The following is a 21,576-nucleotide window of genomic DNA, read 5'->3' on the forward strand; positions in this document are numbered from 1 at the left end:
CAAAGTTACCAGAACCTAAAAAAAGGCTCCAGTTTTCTTCTTTTAATCTTTCCAAAAGATTTCTGAACATTTCAGATGTTTGCAGTTGTCAGGTGAGGTCTTGGTGATGCATAAGGAAATGGGTGGTTTTGTCATTGTCAAGAAATCCAATTAAATAAACAAAATTAACCACACCATTGTCTATTCATCATCAAACTGAAAAAACTGAACTAATATTCCCTACACCTTTTTTCCTTAAAACCTTTCCACGATTCTAAAATATTACACCACATAGACTCAATGAAATAATCACAACCTCTAATCTATTGATTCTTTTTTCTGGACATGAATTTTACTGGGGATTTTTTTTTACCATTTTGCTAATCAAGATTTTCTGTCCTTACGGTCTTTTATATATTAATCCCTCTCTATATACACAAGCTTAATATTTTCCACTTTAAAGGTCAAAACATTTGGAGACTGGCATGTGCCAAAGACTCAAATTCAATATGTTGTTATTTGAATTATCATTGGCTTCTACATTGCTTTCTGAGGGATTTTGTCATTGTTGCTGCTGTTTAAATGAGTTTGGATTCCTCCATCAGCTCACACAGAATCACTGTGGATGTGGTGAAAGGTTGTGCTGCATGCCATGGCATGCCACCTATAAGGCATGAACCCTTTCTCGTGTGTTTTAGCTCTGTGGACACAAAATATCACATTGCATCATACAAAAATATCTGCATTAAAATGATATTTAATCTACATTTTGTATCATTGTTGATGTCTTGGTTTTTTGGGGTTTGTTTTAATGTAACTGGTTGTTGTAACACAGTTTCTCAGACTTCTGGGATAAATAAAGACTTTTATATTCATAACATGGATCGGGTGAGGATATAAGAACTATGCTAAATTTAAGCATTACAAAATACCTCAATTTAGGAAAAGATTAAGGTTTAAGTTAGATTTGGAACAGCTCTGATTTTGTATCCCTGTTTATGGTTGCCATGGTGATGCATTTTGCCTGGAATAACTACCTGCTGCATTACTCATAATGTTGTGCTTACTGTTTTGCCCTCAGACCAAGCTCTTCGTTTTTCAGTGTAATTTAAATTACAAGCAATGTGATCAGTTTAGTTACTTTTTTAAATAAACAAACTGACATTGTATTGTCTGTGTTACTTTTTATTTTGCTACTTGCTAATGAAGTGTATTTAAACCTACAGCTGTGTTAGTCCACATTATGGTCAGCTAGCGTGATGGCAGACAGGACGGCCTTCACATTTTGGAAGTATTTGTATTATTTAGTTCCGGGGTGATAGTCTGTCACATTCTGCTTTACATTCTGTAACCTAAATAAAGCTGCTGCTGCTGGTGAGGTCCATGGTGGAAGAGACTCTGAGGAAACTGAACCTGCTGCTGGTTATGGGGTGAAGTAGGTTTTACTATGAAAGGAAGTCATGACAATGAGAGGTAAGCGCACAGTAGGTTCAAATCATATAAAAAGTATTTGATGATAAATAAAGTATTTGTAATCTCATCATCTCATCAAGCTAAATACAAAGAGATGTTTATTTCGGTATAAAGTATTGTTTTAGTTTCACCCAGTTTCGGGATACTTAGGCACCAGACATACATACTTGAGATTTGGTTCAAACTGCTCACAAAGTTAATGCCAAATGAAACATTTTAACCCATGGTCCTAAAAACTGACTCTTGGGGTCCTGACCAAGCGTGACTGATTCTTTACAAAGGTCACCTAATCATGAATGTTATTCGTTTGTGAACCACCACAGTGAAACTGGTATAAAAAGTGGGATTATGAAAGTACAAGATTCTGAAACGTTTCTGACTCATGACAGAATCTGAAGAACAGATTTGAGCAATTCAACCAAATGTACACACAAACAGAAGTTAGAGGTCTGCTGAGATACAAAAGTTTACCAAAAGAAGAAGTGCGAACAACAGAACATGTTTCACTTCCCTCACCACCTTAGGAGGGGCTCACATGAAATATTCCTGTTTGATAAATTAGACAGCTAAAGGGTGATGGGCAGTAAAAGCTGTTTGTGCATGGGCAGAAATAAAAAAAAAAAAAAGAGGCAAGGCAAGGCAAGTTTATTTATATACCACAATTCAACAACAAGGTGATTCAAAGTGCTTTACAGAGACATTAAAGAACAAAAACAAATAAAAAGCATGATTTAAAATTGATTAAAAAAAACAGTAGGTAAAATCAGAACAGTAGATAAAATCAGAACAGTAGATAAAATCAGAACAGTAGATAAAATCAGTAGTTAAAATGTTAGTTTTGAAATTTAAGCTTAACAGTGTGGATTTGGTGTTTTATTCAAATGCAGCTGAGAACAGGTGAGTCTTCAACCTGGATTTAAATAAATTGAGTGTTTCAGCTGATCTGAGGCTTTCTGGGAGTTCGTTCCAGATATAAGGAGCATAAAAGCTGAATGCAGCTTCTCCGTGTCTGGTTCTGACTCTGGGAACTGAGAAAAAACCGGATCCAGGTGACCTGAGGGATCTGGAAGGTTCATACTGGGTTAGGAGGTCACTGATGTATTTTGGTCCTAAACCATTCAGAGCTTTATAGACCAGCATCAGAACTTTAAAGTCTATCCTCTGACGGACAGGCAGCCAGTGTAAAGACCTCAGAGCTGGACTGATGTGGTCCACTTTTTTGGTCTTAGTGAGGACTCGAGCAGCAGAGTTCTGAATGAGCTGTAGTTGCCTGAGTGAAATATAGGTAGACCTGTAAAGATGCTGTTACAGTAATCAAGCCTACTAAAGATGAATGCATGGACTAGTTTTTCCAGGTCCTGTTGAGACATCAGATCTTTTATCCTTGATATATTCTTGAGGTGACAGGAAGCTGATTTTGTTATTGTCTTAATGTGTTTTTCTAAGTTTAGGTCTGCATCCATCACTACACCCAAATTTCTCGCCTGGATTGTGGTTTTTAGATGTATAGATTGAAGTTCTCTGGTGACCTGTAATCGTTTTTCTTTGGCACCAAAGACTATTACCTCAGTTTTGTTTTTGTTTAGCTGGAGAAAAAGAGAGAGAGAGAGAGAGAGAGATAGGAGGAGTTTCATCTCTACACAGAGAGTTCAGACTCAGGGGGTAAAATTTTAGCATCACTCCATCAAATCACACCACTCATTTTGGGGAATTTGATGTGGTGTGATTTGTCCTTACATTGACCTCTATTAAAACACTGACGATGTTTAATATGAGCAGCCATATTAACAGTATACACATATATGAATATATATACTGTAATGTTCACATATGTTCTCAAGAACCGGACGCTTTGATCTCAGTTTGTCTGTTTACTCAGTAACACAGGCAAATGGGCCGTTAACTCCGGGGAGAGTGCTCCGGTACAACCCACTCTCTTCAGCCCGGACAGTCACAACAACAACAGTGTGCAGAGATAGCCAACCTGTCACTGTAAAATAACCTTTAACCATCGTTAGAATATTTTTTTAAAAATAGGCTACCCCAAAGATTTAATTTTTTATGTTTTTCGTTGAAAACTTTGCAGCCAGTCACAAAATCTATTCCATACATTTTGGACTTTTAACTGTATTTTCACAAGTTTTACAGTTTTTCCAGGCACTCCACTGAGTCTTCCACTACTGCAACAAAGCATAAAACACTGTTATCTAAAACTACAACTGTTTTACAGCAGTGGATTTTTGAAACTATTCCTGAATGTTCTTGAGATGACCTGCAGACGACATCTTCTTCAGTGAGAAATAATGGGCTTGGTGCTGACTGATATATTACAATCTATATCTGTGAGTACTGGAATCCAAAGAGCATGTATTTGGAAAAAAAACAAAAACCTTTAAAAGCATCAATCTTTAACTCTAGCCTTGTCTGTTGCATTGCATGATGTACATTGTTTAGTAGTTAACCTAGCATGTGAAAGCTCTCTGGTTCAGTATCAGGAGGAGATACAAATCACTGGGAGGTTTGTATCTCAAACACGCTGTGGCGACCCCTCCCATTTGAAATAGGTTTTTTTGGGGCTCTCTAGCCTTGATCCTGAGGAGGTTTTATATCTTCTGTATTTTTACTTTACTGGATGCTAAAGATGAATACAATTTAATTTATCAAATTGTATGAAAGTACATTTCTCATTGATTTAATATCAGCAGACACAATCACAGTGAATAATAGCCTTCAATTTTATTTAGTCAGTGCTAATAATCAAAATTTACATGAGTCTGACATGAGTAGACACAAAATTACCTGCTTACATGTTCACATGAAATTGTGTTCTTTAGATGATAATGCATGTTAATGCTGTGATGCTGCTTTTAAAACAACAACTGAAATATGAGATTTTTAGATATTAAACTGACAAAGTGATGCAGTCTGGTGTTTGAGCACAGACTCCATTGTGAAGTTAAATTTCTGAGCGTACAGCTGAACTCTATGCTGGACTTGGGAAGAGCAGGAAGCCGTTGAAGATGATCTTTTTTTCCTGGTTCTCCCTGGTATCAGTAGGTCCCTGGTTTTCCCTAAAGGACTCAAGCCAGACCTTCTGTCCAACTGCGAGCTGTAAAACCACACCACCTGACAGCACCTGAAAGGCAACACAGCCGATCAAGTCGAGGCTTCGTGACAAAATGCTGCAGTTAGTGTAAAGAATAACCCAAGGCAATATACAGGGATATTATTAGAGGAGGATTTCTTTTAGACAAACAGATATTTGTGTGGTTGTTTGATCAAATGTTTTCCCTCCATGTTTCTCACTGGACCTGAAACCAACCTGCTCAGATTGCCTGTTTGACCTGTTATTATCACAGAATCCCAGGGTTCTTCTTGGTCCATCATAGACTATTTGCAGGCACATGCTGACCTAAAAACACACAACACACAAATGTTGGGAAGAAATATGGATAAGCTTATAAAGCTTTCACTGCATTTAACACACAATGTGCCTGTCAAGATGATAGCATAAGCCACACTAATGTGCACAATATGTATGATTTATTTTACAGTGGAACAGACAGGAGCAAGTTACCTTGGCCACAGAGTGGAAGTTGAAGTAATAGGTACCCTGTACTCTGCAGGTGAAGACACCTGTGCGTGTGTCAAGATCACCATTTGTGTTGACCACAACTTTTTGGTAGGTTATTTTCTGATACACAAACACACACACAAAGAGGAAAACAATAACCTTGTAACTAAAAACTGTAAGAGAAAAACGAGAGGCTGTTGTTTATGAAGCAGTATTAGGGCCGCATTAAAAAAAGAAAAAAATATTGATTATTTGATTTCAAAGTCAAAATTTTGAGATTGAGGTCAAAAAGTGGCAGTTGTTTGGCTTCAAACGAAAAAAATGTAATCGTCACATTTGGACCTTGTTCTTAAAAGAGTATTTTGTGTCAGGACTCTGTGTCCACACAAACTGTGACTTGATAAAACTGAAAATATCTGCATGGGTAAATATTGCTGAAGGGAGGTGACAAACTCGTGTGTGTGACATTAAGAGGGACTCATGTCCAGATATTAAGACTAAGAATATGAGAAATGAAACATCTGAGGGAGTGAAAGGTGTGATGGGCATCAGACTGAACCTGGTTGAAGGCAGGATAATTTCTGTCGGTTCTGATCACTGAGAAGGCCGAACGGGACTCCTGCTGAGAGGTGTGTCTTGCTAAGAGAACACACACACACACATACACACAAGTATGAATGATGCGTTTAATGTGTAATTTATAAGGTAGAACTCATGGCTATGTTATGAGACTGGACACTCAATGCTGGTGGTCACTCGATATTCTGATGTTACACTATGTGTGCTTATGAGTAACATGTGAATGTCACAAATTATGCACAAGATGCTGGATAACTGTTTGACTACATATGCTAGCTTAAACGTACCAGTAAAGAAAAAAAACTCATTTCCACATTGCCTTGCTTTATTATCCATTGTGTAACTTATTGTGTACTCAATATGAGTTCAGCATTATGTTTGCTGTGTTTTAAAAGATATACTCTGTATGTTAGCATATGGCGAGGTCAGAAATGATCTCTTCGTTACCTTGGGACAACCTGCCGTCTGGGCCAGGAGGACCTGGGGGGCCATCCTCACCCTCTTTCCCCAAATCTCCGCGGAAACCTTTTGGGCCCTGGGGTCCTTGCGTGCCCCGATTTCCCGACTCTCCTTTCTGCCTCAGTAGGCTGGCTGTATCCACTGGACCTTGAATCATCACAGCTACAAATAGAAAATGAATTATTCCACATCAGTCTTTGAGTTTTATACCAGTTGAGGTTGACAAAAGCACCTGTGAAGACTTTGTTTCTTATTTATACATCCAGCAATTACAGAGTAACAATGTCACTCATTATCAGTGGAGCACGTCTGACTCTTTAGTGTAGTGGTTCTGTAACACACGGAGCATCAAACTGTAAACTAAAATTTCAAAGCACACCAGTAAATAGAAAAACACTGCAAAAGCACACAAAACAGAACAATGTTGAATAAAAACACAACAGTAGAGAGACAATAAAGTAAAGGAAGAGCTGCAAAAGTGACAGAAACTGAAACATGTGAAGATTTGCACTGAGGTGAGCTGAAAAGAAGCGGAGGACTAACAGTGAGAGAAAGAACGATAAAGTAGAATGTGTTCTAAAAGAATAACATAATAATGCAGATAAATGATTGTTATAATTCTAATTCTGTTGTTTTTATTCAGCTTCTGTTGTTTTTATTCAACTTATGTTGTTTATTTTTTTCAACTTCTGTATTGACAGTTAAGATAAAATAAGTACATAAACCAAGTGCGGTAAGCAGGTTAATGTTTGTGCATTTAGCAGGGTGTTACCTGGCTCTCCTTTCTCTCCCTTCATTCCAAGCAACCCATTTCTGCCCGGAGCGCCGTTCACTCCTCGCTCACCATCAGCTCCTTTGCAGCTCACTTGACATTGGACAGCCTCCAGAAGTATGGCCACGCCCACCAAGACCGCTAGCCCATAATTACCACCCATGGTCCAAAACACTGGATTTAACATTTGATTGCAAAGATGAATCTGGTCAAAGTCAAGAGTTACAAATAAGAAACTATGTAAGAAACAAAGTAAAGACATAAACATTCTGTCTTTTTCTACATTTATTCTGCTTCCTCAAGACACTTTATGTTTTGGACTCAGATTAGAAATGTTCACTTTTATTTCTGCAAATCCTGTAGAAACTTTATACAACAGCTATTTCCAAGCATATATTCATAAATTTCAATTGAAACAATTCAATAAACTAGAATAGAATAGAGGATAAAATGACACATCACATTGTTGTATTGTTTAAGACTAAACCGTTAATAATAATAACTGTTCATAATCCTTCGGTACATTTAATTTACTAGAAATAACAAAATTAGTGGCTGATGTAAGCTTTTAGTTTAAGGGAAAGCTGGTTTACAAACAGCTTAAATTGATTTTGTTCTTGTTCACATTAATTGTAGCTAATTTATCTTTGATTAACAATCTCAAGGACTTGAAAGTTGGTCCAGAGATGATCACACTGTGAACTTTATCTTTAAGTTATTTAACATTTCTATTATATACACTGCCCTGCTGTTGACAAACAAATATTTAACAATATTCCATGTTTTCTGTGTGTTGATGTGTTATTTTACTCACCTGTCGGGTTTTCTGATTGTTGGATCTTCAATGGAAGGACGGGATTTCCTTCTGTTGGTGAACAGACTTCTTATTAAACTGAAAAAATGAGTCAGTGGTTCATCCTGACACTTTCTAACATGCATACACACACACACACACACACACACACACACACACACACACACTGTGCAAAATAAGGAAGGAAGTAAAACTCATGATCCGACAAGAACAGTGATTAAATAAAGGTTATAGTTTCAGTTCAGCATCACAAAGATCTTTTTGACTTGTCTGCACTGTGAGATGTACAAGTCTGTTTCAGTTAAATATAAACTGTGTCATTATAAACTTAAAGACAATCTGTTACACCTGATGCTAAAAAACAAGAAAATATGGTTCATGATATGTGGTTTATTGATCACAGTTTCAAAGGTAGGTAGATAGATAGATAGATAGATAGATAGATAGATAGATAGATAGATAGATAGATAGATAGATAGATAGATAGATAGATAGATAGATAGATAGATAGATAGATAGATAGATAGATAGATAGATAGATAGATAGAATTCAAAATCCTGCTCCTCACATAGAAGGTCTTAAATAATCAGGCCCGATCTTATCTTAATGACCTTGTAAGATTAGGCTTTAAAAGTATGTAGTTAGGGCTGGACCAGGTGGCTTTGAATCCTCCCTTAGTTATGCTGCAATAGCCATAGGCTGCACAGGATGCACTGTTTTTGCTTTTCAGTCACCTGTCTCACTCACTATGTGTTAATAGACCTCTCTGCATTCAAATGTACTTGTTATTAATCTCTGTCTCTCTTCCACAGCATGTCTTCAATCCTGTCTTCCTTCTCTAACCCCAACCGCTCGCAGCAGATGGCCCCGCCCCTCCCTGAGCCTGGTTCTGCCGGAGGTTTCTTCCTGTTAAAAGGGAGTTTTTCCTTTCCTATGTCGCCAAAGTGCTTGCTCATAGGGGGTCATATGACTGTTGGGTTTTCTCTGTATGTATTATTGTAGCATCTACCTTACAATATAAAGCGCCTTGAGGCAACTGATGTTGTGATTTGGCGCTTTATAAACAAAAATGAATTGAATTGAAAATGTGCTCAAATATGCAAATGAAAGGAAGTCATTAGTCTTCAGTATTTGTTTAAAGTATTTCTTATATTTTGAAAGGAAAAATGAAAATGTTTAAAAAGTAACTGAGTAAAGAAGGAAAATATGAAGAACAAAACACAAAAATTCCCAAACAAGATAAACGCTGATTGGATCTATAAAAAAAGTATTTAAAAAAACCCAGATGTGTGGTGCAAAAATAACCACAGAAAACATCAGAGACACTTTTAATGTTTATTCTTAAGCATTTTGAAAAAACTTTTTTCCACACACACACCTCGATTGTATAACTAATTGTATAACATTCAAAAAGTGCAAATCAAACACCATATATGTAAACTCCCTTTTCTATATATTTTTCTATGTACTTTTTTTTCTATATAATCGGGACTAGTAAAGCGCTATACAAATACAGGCCATTTACCATTTTTCCATTTCTCAGCCAATCACATAACAGCATGACAGCAAGTCAATGCACGTAAGCGTTTTATCATGTTGACACAGGTCAAGCCCACCTTCTGAAGTTCTAGTCAAGCATAAGAATAGGGGGGGGGGGGGGATGTGATTTAAGGCAGGCTGATGTCAGAAACTGCATATATGCTGGGAGTTTCCCACACAAACATTCCTGATATTTACAGAGAATGGTCCAAAAAAAGAGAAAATGTTCAGTGAGCAGGAGTAAAACTGCCTTGTTGACGTCAGATGTCAAAGGAGAATCGAGAGCAATTTGCATGATGCTGTCACGTTAATATGGACAAAACAAAGTATCAGTAAGATGTACCTATTTAAGTGTCTGTTGACTGTAATAAAATCTCAGTGACAACCAAGGCTTTAAATGAAAATGAAAAAGTCTACAGCCTCCCCATGTGGTCATTTTATGAAATGGCACCAGACAAGCAGGAAACAATGCACTCTATTTAAATAAGTGTATTTAAGCCAACCCATGCTAGTTTTTCAAGCTGACTTGGTTATAGTGAGCTATTTTTCAGAACATGTATGATATGTAAAAACAAGCCAGTTATGTTAAAAGTTTAGTCTTTAATTCAGCAGTGTTGTGATTTCTATTTCAGTGTTACATCTCCACAAAGTGGTCTACGGGTGTGAGTGTGGGGACCAGTAACAAATGGGTCACCTCATAAAATAAAATATATGGCTCTTGAAGTACCACCCTTGTGAGTGACATTAAAGTACAGTAGTATAGGCCTATTTAACACCACATACAGTTTACACAAGTTTACACAGTTTATTTCTTATATGAATGTTATGTATTTTAACTCTCAAAAACAGGATGTGACAACTAATAATAACAATTTATGCGCAAAATGCTGGATAATGATGTGTTGATGCATGCTCAATCAACCAGGTAAGTAAAGTTTGATTCTGTTCATCTGGTGTTTTCAGTGGGAGAAATGTTTTGTCACTCATCCAAGTGACTTCTTCAGTCTCAGCTGACTGCAGGTTTCCCCAATCTTATAAACAGTACATTTGCATAATGACTGAAACTAGCACCACTGAAGGAACAATGGGCTGGGAGGTCAGTTCCTTGATTATTAATATGCAAAGTCTCATGACCATTGATCAACAACCACTGATCAAAGCTCATTGATCAAAGACTACTGATCAATGGCCATGAGTACCATTTACAGAGAGTTGGGGACTGGCTGCAATCACAGCATTGTAAGATGGCGAAAGGAGCAGATCCGACAGAGACTTACAATGCTTCTAGATGACAATACTCTTAAAAAGGTGTTTGAATTCCTTGAGAAGGCTCATCTAGCACAGCATGAGAAGTCTAAGACCAGGTAACAAAGGAAGTTTGACTTCGTCGGAAACCAGCAAGCAAAATAGGGAGAATGTCATCAGTGGCCATGGAGAGAGGATGCCACACCGACAATGTGGACAAGTGGGTGAAGAATTTGTCTGACAGACAGCTCACCCAAGCAGAGAAAAACATCCTTGCTAAAGGGTTGAATTTTGCTGTGATGCCCAGACATATCCTGCTAGTGGAGCTGATCACAGCCACAGAAACAGCAATTCGAAACAACAATATTGCAGACGTGGAAGCAGAGAAACTACGGACGAAGGTTTCAGCCTGTCTCAGCAATGCGAAGCCCCCAGCATCCAACATCAGCATGGAGGAGAGGAGACAATAACATTATCATCCTTCCAGCAGACAAGGGCAGGTACACAGTATTGCTAAACCAGAAAGACTATCATGAGAAAATTTTTGTCACTCCTCAGTAGGGATGGGTACCGGTATGATATGTGGTAGTAACCAGACCGAAAAGCAGCGCACATTTCGGTGCTTTCTTTCGGTGCTTTTTTCCCTGAGATGTAATAAACTTTGAATTCTAGCCAATCATTTTACCTTTGCAAGCGTAGTAGGCGGGTAGAATTTGAATGAAAACAACGGAATTTGAAGAAAAAAAAAAAAGCAGAATTTGAATGAAAACAAAATTAGGAAGAAAACAACAGAAGTAGAATAAGGAACAACAGAATTAGTATGAGAAGAACAGAATTAGAATGAAAACAACAGACTTTGAATGAAATTGAATTAGAATGAAAACAGCAGACTTTGAATGAAAACAGCAGACTTTGAATGAAAACAGCAGACTTTGAATGAAAACAGCAGACTGAATGAAATTGAATTAGAATGAAAACAGCAGACTTTGAATGAAAACAACAGACTTTGAATGAAAACAGCAGACTTTGAATGAAAACAGCAGACTTTGAATGAAAACAGCAGACTTTGAATGAAAACAGCAGACTTTGAATGAAAACAACAGACTTTGAATGAAATTGAATTAGAATGAAAACAACAGACTTTGAATGAAAACAACAGACTTTGAATGAAATTGAATTAGAATGAAAACAGCAGACTTTGAATGAAAACAGCAGACTTTGAATGAAAACAGCAGACTTTGAATGAAAACAGCAGACTTTGAATGAAATTGAATTAGAATGAAAACAACAGACTTTGAATGAAAGACAACGGAAGTTGAAAGAAAACAACAGACTTTGAATGACAACAACAAAATTGGAAAACAAGTAGAATAAGGAACAACAGAATTCTCAGTTTGCCCCATACCCAACTCTTGATTGCCAAGTGCCCAGTCAGACTGCATGCCCCTCCTCAGTGCTTCAAACTCTACTTCTGCACACTATAACTAGAATAGAGTTAGTCATTTAGTCCAGCAGTTCCTGCTAGAGTATGCATTTTGGGCAATTTGAATGCGTCAATCCACAGACAACTGGACCCTGCCACACAGAGGAAAGACCGTCTATGCCCCATTTTCTAATTTGGGGTTTGTTCACAATTTTCATTTGGGATGACCTATTAGGTGGCCAAAGTCCCTCTAATGTTGTGGGAGTGTTATAAACTTACAAACACTCCTGCTTCAAGCCTGACACCCTGGGGTTTGAAGGGTTAAGACCTAACCCTATGCCAAGCTCCTCTAAAACTCTTCAAAATGTTATTTCTTAGAAGCCACTGACATCAAGACAAGCTAAAAGATTACACACATTCTGACCAGCACCAAAGAAAGTGTTCCAGATACCAAAGATCCCTTTATTAATTCTTTCTCATGAGATCTGACAATGCTTTTTTTTTTCTTAGGCAACTGTAGTGATTCGCGGCTGCAGGATGGCCAGCCATGTATTCTGCAGCTTTTACTTCTGTTATTTCTTTTCACAGCCAGTCTTTTTCTTTCAATTTAAACTTTTCATTTTCCTTAAAAGGTCTCAAGTGTAATCACTTTTGCCTTCCTTCCTCTTACTTTCCTGTTACGCTTAATGACATTTATTACAACTTTCTAATTATGTTGTTGTTGTTGTTGTTGTTGTTGTTGTTGTTGTTGTTGTTGTTGTTAACATTACACTCTAAACAGTAATTATTTTATTTAAGCTTTCGTTTACTCACTGAATTATATTTTTCTCAACTTTTCTCTATTGTTGTCTTATTTCCCCTGTTCGTATCTTTATAGTTTGTTAAATTATTTTAAATTTACTTGATAACAAGTTTACTTGCCTTATCATTTTCCTCCCAGATGTTTATCTTCTAATATTTTATTCTTAAATTTAGAGCTACTTTCTTCATGTTTCCCTTTCTAAGAGCCACTGTGCTTTTACATTTTTTATTTATAGTTCTCAGTTTTACCCTTTTCAGGTGAGAGATGTTGGACATGAAGCTAACGTCAGGGTAATGGATGGTGTGTTGTTGCTCATGTGAGTTATTTTAGGGCCTGCCAGATCCTCCTCAGTGTTTGCCCACTGATAAATAAGGATGCTGAATAACTCTGTCTTTGTCCTGTCTGTTGTCCTGTCTGACCCTGCAGTGACTCAACACAACAGACACATAGGATACCACACTGGACCTTTACAACCTGGTTCACAATACAACTGACGTGAGCATTATTTGGTTTAACCAGTTTTTTATTGCTGCTTTTGTTACACAGGTCACAGAGACCCAGAGAGCCTGTTTCTCATGCTTCCTGTGTATTTTCTAAGCATCTGGCTTCTGGTTTGCAACCAGTTGGTTGTTGAGTTGGTTCAAATATTTAAGAAAGCATGCTCACACAGATAATCCTGAGCTCTGAGATATTATCTTTAGTAAAGCACAATTGTTCTTGTGAATAAGTGTTAATTCCAATTCTTTTTGTAAGTTGCTGCAGAGTCATTTTGGTGTCCTCATGCTTTCTGTTTCACTTTTCACTTCACTCTTTTATAGAATTATGATCTTCAACTAAACTATACATCTATAACGATACACAATTCACGGTTCGGTTCGATAATTTGGTGTCACAGTTCGATATTTTTTTGATACAAAAAAATGTTCATGCCTTTTTAATTTGTCATTTATTAAAATTATAAATAACTCAAAAGTACAGTTTTTTTAATTTAATGTTGCTGAAACAACAAATTGAGAAATCACTCATCTTTGGAAAAATTACAGAGAAATGGCTCTTTCCAAAATAAAAGTTATACTCTACGCTTCTTCTGGGCTATATTCTCAGCAGCATATTAAACAGATCAGGTCCCCATAAGGAGAATCATGTCCTAACGGCTGTCTAAATGACTCGGGTAAAGTTTGTAGCATGCGTGCTTGTTGTTTTTATCTGCTTCCACTTGTCTTTGCACTAAGATGATGTCGGCGTAAATGTGCAGCTGTTCTCCACAGAACCAGCCAAGGTGTACTCTCAGTGGCAGGGGAACAATATGGGAACAGCACCACCAAGGCTGGAGATGGAACAATACTGGAAGAGCATATGGGAGAAGGACGCAACCCATAACGGCAATGCTCAGTGACTAGTGGATCTGAGGGCAGACCACAGCAACCTCCCTGAACAGGGTCCAGTAACCATCACAGTGGCAGACATCCAAGAAAGGGTCACCAGTATGAAGAGTTGGACAGCACCAGGCCCCGACATGGTTCATGCCTACTGCCAAGAGTGAACGAGAAAATGATTCACTGATCCACACCACCAGGATATACAACAATGATATCAGTATGCCAATCGGACTGGAGAAATGTAGTTGGATGATAATAAAGAGAGGGAAAGTAGTCAGAACTGAGGGGATTGAATTATCAGAAGGCAACATTGCAGACATAGAGGACAGCTACAAGTACCTGGGAATCCCACAGGCAAATGGGATCCATGAAGAGGTCACTAGAAAAGCTGCAACCACCAAGTACCTGCAGAAGGTCAGGCAAGTCCTGAGGAGTCAGCTGAACGGTAAGAACAAGATCCGGGCTATCAACACCTACGCCCTGCCCGTGATCAGGTACCCTGCTGGGATAATAAGCTGGCCAAAGGAGGAGATAAAAGCCACTGACATCAAGACAAGGAAGCTCCTTACCATGCATGGAGGGTTTCACCCCAAGTCCAGCACCCTGAGGTTGTATGCTAAGCAGCAGGAAGGAGGCCGGGGACTGGTGAGTGTCAGCACCACGGTCCAGGATGAGACAACAAACATCCACGAATACATCAGTAAGATACATGGAACCCAACCATGCATGGAACGTCATAACCAAGTGGCTGGCATAGTATACAGAAACATCTGTGTCGAATACAGCCTGGAAGTCCCGAGGTCAAAATGGGAAACGCCGTCTAGGGTGGTGGAGAATGACCAAGCTAAGGTCCTGTGGGACTTCCAGATACAGATGGACAAAATGGTGATGGATAACCAACTGGACATAGTGGTGGTAGAGAAACAAAAGAACACGGACGTAGTGATAGATGTAGTGGTTCCCAGTGACAGCAACATCTGACTTCCATGACTTTGGTGTTACATTTCTCACACAGATGGGCCACTTCCTGCTTACAGTAATGTCACAAATCCACACATATGAATACACTGCTGGGATCTTTTGAAGTCCATTTAAAAACTATTGTGAAGCAAAGTCAGCAGACATTTTAAGCTCTTTTCATCAGATATGGTTTGATTGATTTGTGTGTGGGGGGGGGATGCCTAGAACTACAGGGGTCCAACATACTGTCCTATATACTTGTACTGTGTTTATAAATATACTGCTGTCAATATAGCATTTATAGAATTATGATCTGAAGTGGCTTAAACCAGAAATCCCAGGCATAGAAGACAGGTAAAACATCGCCTTCTTCATGATACTCCAGGTGGTTAAAGTTTGAGGAAATATGGGCAAAATGAAGAGAATACATCACTTTTTTTTTTTTTTTTTTTTTTTGGCCTGTCCCGTTTGGCTCTTTTGCCATCAGAATTGTTGTCTAAAGGCAAACAAATATGCCCAACGGATTTACTTTACCAAATTGACCATCCCAGCCTTGCCGTAATGGTCCATTTGATTCACCTTTTATTGTTTATTTTATTTTCACTTACTGAATACGGGACAGACTTGACTGGGGGAAAGAAGGGGAGAAAGAAAGAGGGAAAGAGAAACAGCTGAGAAGAGGGACGGGGGAGAAGGGCAAAAGACAAAAACCAACAGAACGGGCAGAGAAAAAAAAAATGCATATATCAATCACCTGGATCACCTGCTGAGAAAGAAAAAAGAAAACAAGCAGAAGAGAACAAGAGTAATAGAATAAACAACATCACAATGATATATGGGAATATGACAGTAAATACTAAATATTAAACATTATTGTGCAGCACATAAGATCAACAGAACACAGTGTGCTTTTGAGGTAGGAGCCAAAAAGGGTGTAGTTTGTGGGTGTGATCACCCGTGTGTACACCTGTGAGCATGGACGCGCTTGTTTTTTTTGTTTTTTTTAAAAGGTTCCTTCATGTAATGATCTGCTAGAGGGTGTGGGGGGGCCACAGCCCCGTCCTCCAGGGCATGAAGCAGGTATGGAGGAGCTCAAAACTCCAGACATCCAGAGGCCCCCAGAACACAAGAGACCAAGGAAGACCAACAGAGGGGCAGCCGCGCCACTGTCCCAGAAAGAGCTGAGGAGAGTCCCAGATGAGGGCTCACTCAGCAGCCGCGGAGCAGAAGCCAGGGGGAGTTGCAGTGACGCGCCCGTGAGCTCCGCCGGCAGCCAGCTGCGCCTGAGTGACCGAGCCCCAGGCCGAGAGGCCGGGGGCACCCCACCTCCGAAGTGGCCCGAGCGAGCCGCAGGCTCCAGGCCCCGATAAGCGGCCGCCAAGGAGTGAGCCGGTGTGTACCTGGACGCCCATCCCCGGACACAAAGAACCACCAACGCACCAATGTCTGAGGGAGTCCGCCACTGGCAGGGGAAGTGGTGGTAGGGGGAGATAGGCCTCCAAACCTTGGAGGGCCTGAGATGTCCCCAGAGAGGTGGCGCCTGACACCCAACCTGACATATAGACACAGACATACAGGCACACACAGATACAAACATCCATTCCCACCCTCATGCTCTCATATGCACTTACTCCACACTCAACCAACGTGGAGACAGACATAAAGAGACGCTGTACACACGATCACACTCCCCAAGCGTACTCTACAAACCGGGTCTAGAAATACATCACTTTAAAATGTTACTCCTTACTTAAACCCAGAGTTATTATATTATCATATTAATATCATCCTTTTTTGTTTATTTAGTTATACACGTCTTGTCTGTTAAAATGAATCACCCAAAGTTCTGTTCTGGTACCTTTTGACCTTTTTTCTCCCTAAAATAACAGGAAAAAAATAAATAATGTGCTGCAAAAAATAAATAAATAAATACATTTAAAAACAAAATAAGGGTTTGACTAACTGACTCTAAATAAAGTAAATTTTGAAAGTAAGGGGAGGATGATGATAATGATAATGGCTTAACCCAGTGGGGCATAAAAGTCAAATGAGTGAAGCCACCATGAGTAGAGAAGGTTATTGCTCCACAGGATATAGCTGTGTGTGAGATATGGGATAAAAGGCTTTTCAGAATGAAGAATAAAGAGGTCTGAATGCTGTTCCCTGCAGCTTTGTACTCAGAAAAGATCTAGAAAGATCAGTTCACAAAAAGTAAGATATTACTTGTGGACATAAATGTGTAATTTTACTTTTTTGTGTTGTTTTAAAATGTGTATGATTTGTATATGTATGCTCTTATACATTAATACTTTTAATTAATTAACAATTAATTCTTTAATTCATAATTCTTTCATTCACTAACTAAATCCAAGTGAATTTCTTTGGAATAATTTTTTGGTGACCACATTTTTTGTCAGACTGAAGTATGATGTCGGGTTTTGTTTTTTAACCATGCTACAGCCTCCTCCACCATTCCTCCATCTGCACCTGTGCAGACCCCAAAGAGCATGACAACGCCTACGGAGTCTCACAAATATGGCTCCTACAACTCCTAGGTAAACACTATACAGTAAAGACCCTCTTTACTGTGGTTTATATCAGCTTACCATCTGAACGTTCAGGGGAAGCTGGATCTAGAAAAGCAGGAGTGTTTTCATGGCTATTAAAAGGAAGCGTTGCACTAAATTCTGCTGTGTATATCTGGGTGCTGAATGCTTAAAAAGAAATCCCAGAAATAATCAGCAGGACAGGATTTCATTTGTATGATTTTTTTTTAATGCCACCAGCTTTATGGATCCCACCTCAATTTTAAGCAGACCTGCCTGAATGACTCACTTGAACCAGCAATATACCTAAACACAACCATTGGAGCAACTTTGGGACCTATATATGTAATTATGCATAATAACTTTGACATAGAGTTCTAATGCCTAATTCACTCTGTGCTAGCCTGTAGTGAATGCTGCTAAGGCAGAGCTGATGAGGAAGCAGGAGGAGCTGGCAAAGAAACCCCAGGGGTTGGAGAGTATAGAGCGGAAGCTTGTGACACACAACCTCGTAGCAGGAGCAACGGGAGTTAAGTGTAGAAGTCAGAGAATTTGAAACCTTCAGATTTAAAAGACCGTTGTCCAACATTATTTTTTATTTCTTACTGTGTACGTGATTATTGCAATTTTTGAGCACCCACAGCTTCACAAGTAAAAGAAGCCAGCCACATTCTTTTTTTTTTTAGAATCAGCTTTATTGATCAAGTATATGCACAGATACAAAGAATTGGGCTCCAGTTTTTTTTCATTGCTTTGTGTACTCAACAGAGTTTATAAATAGATAATAACAACATGGATATAACACATTTCCAGACTTATATGTGCAACGGAGCAGAGTGCATGATGCTGGATTCATTATGACATGAAGAAGGGTGGATAACTGGTTACTCTATATAAAGTACCTGGCGATAACACCAGCTAACCTAATCTGCTTCATAAAAGCACCTAAGGAGCACCTAAGGCAGCTGATAGTAGCTGAAGTTCCCTCTGCGCATTGAAAAAAGACGCCCTGAGGGGTGACATTGTGCTGGTGTCATGGTTTAAAAAAGGACATTGCAATGCTGGAGCTTACACTACTCTTCAGAAGAAAGAGTACTTCTTGTCACTGATTGCTTTTTTTTTTGTCAAAGAAATGTTCTAATATCCCCAAAAGTTGATTTTGTTCCTCTGGACATAGGGTTTTCAGTGGGAGAAATATAATCATCCATTGAAATTCTTAAATTTACTTATGGCTGTGTTTTCTTACACGACATGTAACATAATAACTGAAACAGTATCAAAAATATTTCTCTATAGATTGGCTCTAACAGATGTGTTCATACATTGTAACAACTGTTAAACGAATAGGAAATGAACTGATGACATCCCAGTGACACCAAAGTGTTTTTTGACTTTATTCTTCTTCAGCCTGGGAGAATAACTGCCCCCCCCCCCCCTCCCCCCCCTCCAAGACTTAAGACTTCCTAGTTGGAGACAGTAAACTGATTCGTGCATGCGTAACTTCTCCTACATTGTCTGGCACAAGAGCTTGAATGTTTGTACAAAGACTCGCGCTTCACTGTTAGATCAAAGACTTGGGGACACTGACATGGGGCATCTGCAAAACAACCAATCCAGCTGGTTAAGCTTGCAGAAGTTCTCCTTGAGTCCTTCAAAGAGAAATTGTAGAATTTCTCCACACCTTGTCTCTTAGATTAGGCCAGGAAAAAAGTGTAAGAGGAGCCTTTAATATTTCCTTGATACTGACACTTGACACGGATTTTGAAAGTGAGAGAGAAAGTAAATGTTGCTAAATAGAAGGGAAACAAAACAGAAACAAGTTCTAGTTTTGTTCTTTTACAGTTTTAAATGGATAAAGCAGAGATGTCAAACATAAGGCCTGGAGGCCAGAATTGGCCTTGCAAAAATTCCAATTTGGACCACTGAATGGCTTTGGAAAACATGATGGAGGGCATAAATATTGAACTTCTAACTGCATTTTGTGAAGTTTCAGAGAGGGGATTTTAGAGGGGACTGTTTGCTTTAAGACCTGCAGGATATACTGCCTGGTATCAGATGCCAAAGGACAGCACCAAAAGTACCATATTTGGCATATTCCTGCCATCTGTCCATACAGATGGACAGATGGCATCAAATTGCATCTTTTCTTAAGAGCTGATGCAATTCAGCTGACTGAGCTGTCACAGGGTGTATCCAGTAAAAACAGCCTGTAACTGCTTGTGTCATTAATAATTATAATTTAGATTTTTGCAGAATTATCAGATTTTGAGGACACCTGGAAAACCGTGAAAGTGTTATTAAGATTACATTATGCAGTTTCTGTGTGAAAATGCAAAGAACAAGAGATTTAAAAACAGTGTGGAGCTTTTTTAATAACGGCCTGTCACACTCTGAAATCTTGACCAGGCAGCAGACGACAACAGTACCTGTGAAAAATGGCATCATATTGCATCAGCCAGAGTCAAAAGGGAGAAGGATTGTTTGGTTTTGATCCCTAAAGTCAGGCTGCAGTTCTTTTCCTTTTTATTCATAGTCTCTTTGTTGTTTATCTATGTCAAGTCTGCACAGGCAAGCTGTTCTTCAACCTGACCTCTTCCCTGGCCCTGTTCTGCATCACCTCGTCCAGTGATGCTCGCTCTGGTCTGTGCCTCGCCGCCCTGTGGGTCGTACTTTTCACTCCCTGCTCCTTTATCTGCTGGTATCGACCTGTGTACAAAGCCTTCAGGTGTGTACCTCCTTCTTGGTGAAGAAGTTCAGAGTTGTTTTCCTTTTTGGTTTTTGCTCAGTACACTCACAAAAAATTGTCTGAGTTGTTAGTTACTGTGCAGACAGCTCAGTAATTATATTGTTCCCTCTTCTAGGAATGACAGCTCCTTCAACTTCTTTGCCTTCTTCTTCATTTTCTTTGCCCAAGTGGTTGTCTTTGTCATCATGACCATCGGCATCCCTGGTTGGGGGTTCAGGTAAGGTACCTAAACAAACATCTCTTTGTTATCCCAGCTAAAAACTAGCTGGCGAGTGGTTGCTGGCAGTCAGTAGGTCAAACTGATAGAAAAGCAACTATTGCATTAAAACCCAAAAGTATATGGCTCAGTTAAAGTCTAAACAATACTAGAAATCCTGCTCATTTGGAAGTATTAAGACTTGGATCTTATTTTTAACTATAGAGAAAGGTAGTCCAATCATATTGGCTAATGAACTAATACAAAATTCTTTCTGAATCTTTTGAGCAATGTGATTCCTACATTTGTTGTTCTTGCCCATGCACTTTGTTCATTCTAGGTGCATTGCTTGTTCTCTGTATCATGCATGTATAGTTGTTGTAAGCCATAAAAATGAATCGAATGAGTTGAAAAAAGGCTTATTTTCTTCAAAAGTCTTTAATTTGGTGATGATAATAAGTGCATATTTAATACCTGCTTTACATATTGTTTTATCAATACCTATTCAATTTTAGGGACAAATGAGGATACTATTTTAAACCTCTATTTTCACAGTATGTGTTCTTGTATGTTTGATCTTTGTGTGTTTCTCTCTGTCCTTCAGTGGTTGGATTGTGAGCCTTTCAGCTCTGAGCTTCAGTTGCATTGCCGGTGCGATCATGATGATCAATGCCACTCTTTTTACTGCAGAAACCGTCATGTCGTGTTCAACTCAGGTTGATGTCACTTAGATAACTTAGAAATGTTCATGTTTGGTTTATCTTAGTGTTTGGCTGAGATTAAAGTTAAGCTCTTCATAACTGAACCGTTTTATTTCAGTTTAGAGTCTTACTTGGAGAGCTGTCAGTATATTTTAAACTGAATATTTCACCTGTCATATCCCCTCATGTAATATGTGCTGTTCTTATTTAAACAGCTGACTTTGAATTAAATCTAACATTAAAAATATTTAAATTCAGGAGGAAATTCAGGAGGTAATAAAGATCCTGAAGCCTGCTCCAAAAATAAAAGAGTTCTAACATCTCATCTGTTTGTTTTTATTCAGGCATACATGTATACTACTTTTATTAATAGCGAGAATAAGCGTGT

General features: G+C 38.7%; 1 protein-coding gene and 1 pseudogene across 3 annotated transcripts; one reads left to right on the plus strand and one right to left on the minus strand.

Annotated features, from left to right (window-relative positions):
• Positions 1 to 4,173: 4,173 nt before the first annotated feature.
• Positions 4,174 to 7,778, minus strand: LOC309707166 (complement C1q subcomponent subunit C-like). 2 transcript variants are annotated; one of them, XM_082534313.1, is made up of 7 exons: positions 7,651 to 7,778; positions 6,837 to 7,041; positions 6,053 to 6,226; positions 5,586 to 5,665; positions 5,030 to 5,146; positions 4,775 to 4,864; positions 4,174 to 4,588 (listed from the first exon to the last, which is right to left on the minus strand). In XM_082534313.1, the coding sequence occupies exons 2-7, from the start codon at positions 7,021 to 7,023 to the stop codon at positions 4,436 to 4,438; spliced, it is 801 nt and encodes a 266-aa protein (XP_082390439.1). In that variant the 5' UTR covers positions 7,024 to 7,041; positions 7,651 to 7,778; the 3' UTR covers positions 4,174 to 4,435. The 2 variants fall into 2 exon arrangements, with proteins under 2 accessions (XP_082390439.1, XP_082390440.1); XM_082534314.1 differs by having other exon boundaries at positions 6,837 to 7,010; positions 7,651 to 7,767.
• Positions 7,779 to 12,911: 5,133 nt separating this feature from the next.
• Positions 12,912 to 21,266, plus strand: LOC309707367 (secretory carrier-associated membrane protein 3-like; annotated as a pseudogene). The gene is made up of 7 exons (XR_014280875.1): positions 12,912 to 12,976; positions 13,087 to 13,155; positions 17,460 to 17,551; positions 17,949 to 18,087; positions 20,105 to 20,270; positions 20,407 to 20,508; positions 21,092 to 21,266. The product of XR_014280875.1 is annotated as a secretory carrier-associated membrane protein 3-like (transcript).
• The last annotated feature ends 310 nt before the right edge of the window (positions 21,267 to 21,576 follow it).

The sequence above is a fragment of the Aulonocara stuartgranti genome (assembly GCF_965226115.1).
Source record: "Aulonocara stuartgranti genome assembly, chromosome: 5".
NCBI classification, from domain to species: domain Eukaryota; kingdom Metazoa; phylum Chordata; class Actinopteri; order Cichliformes; family Cichlidae; genus Aulonocara; species Aulonocara stuartgranti.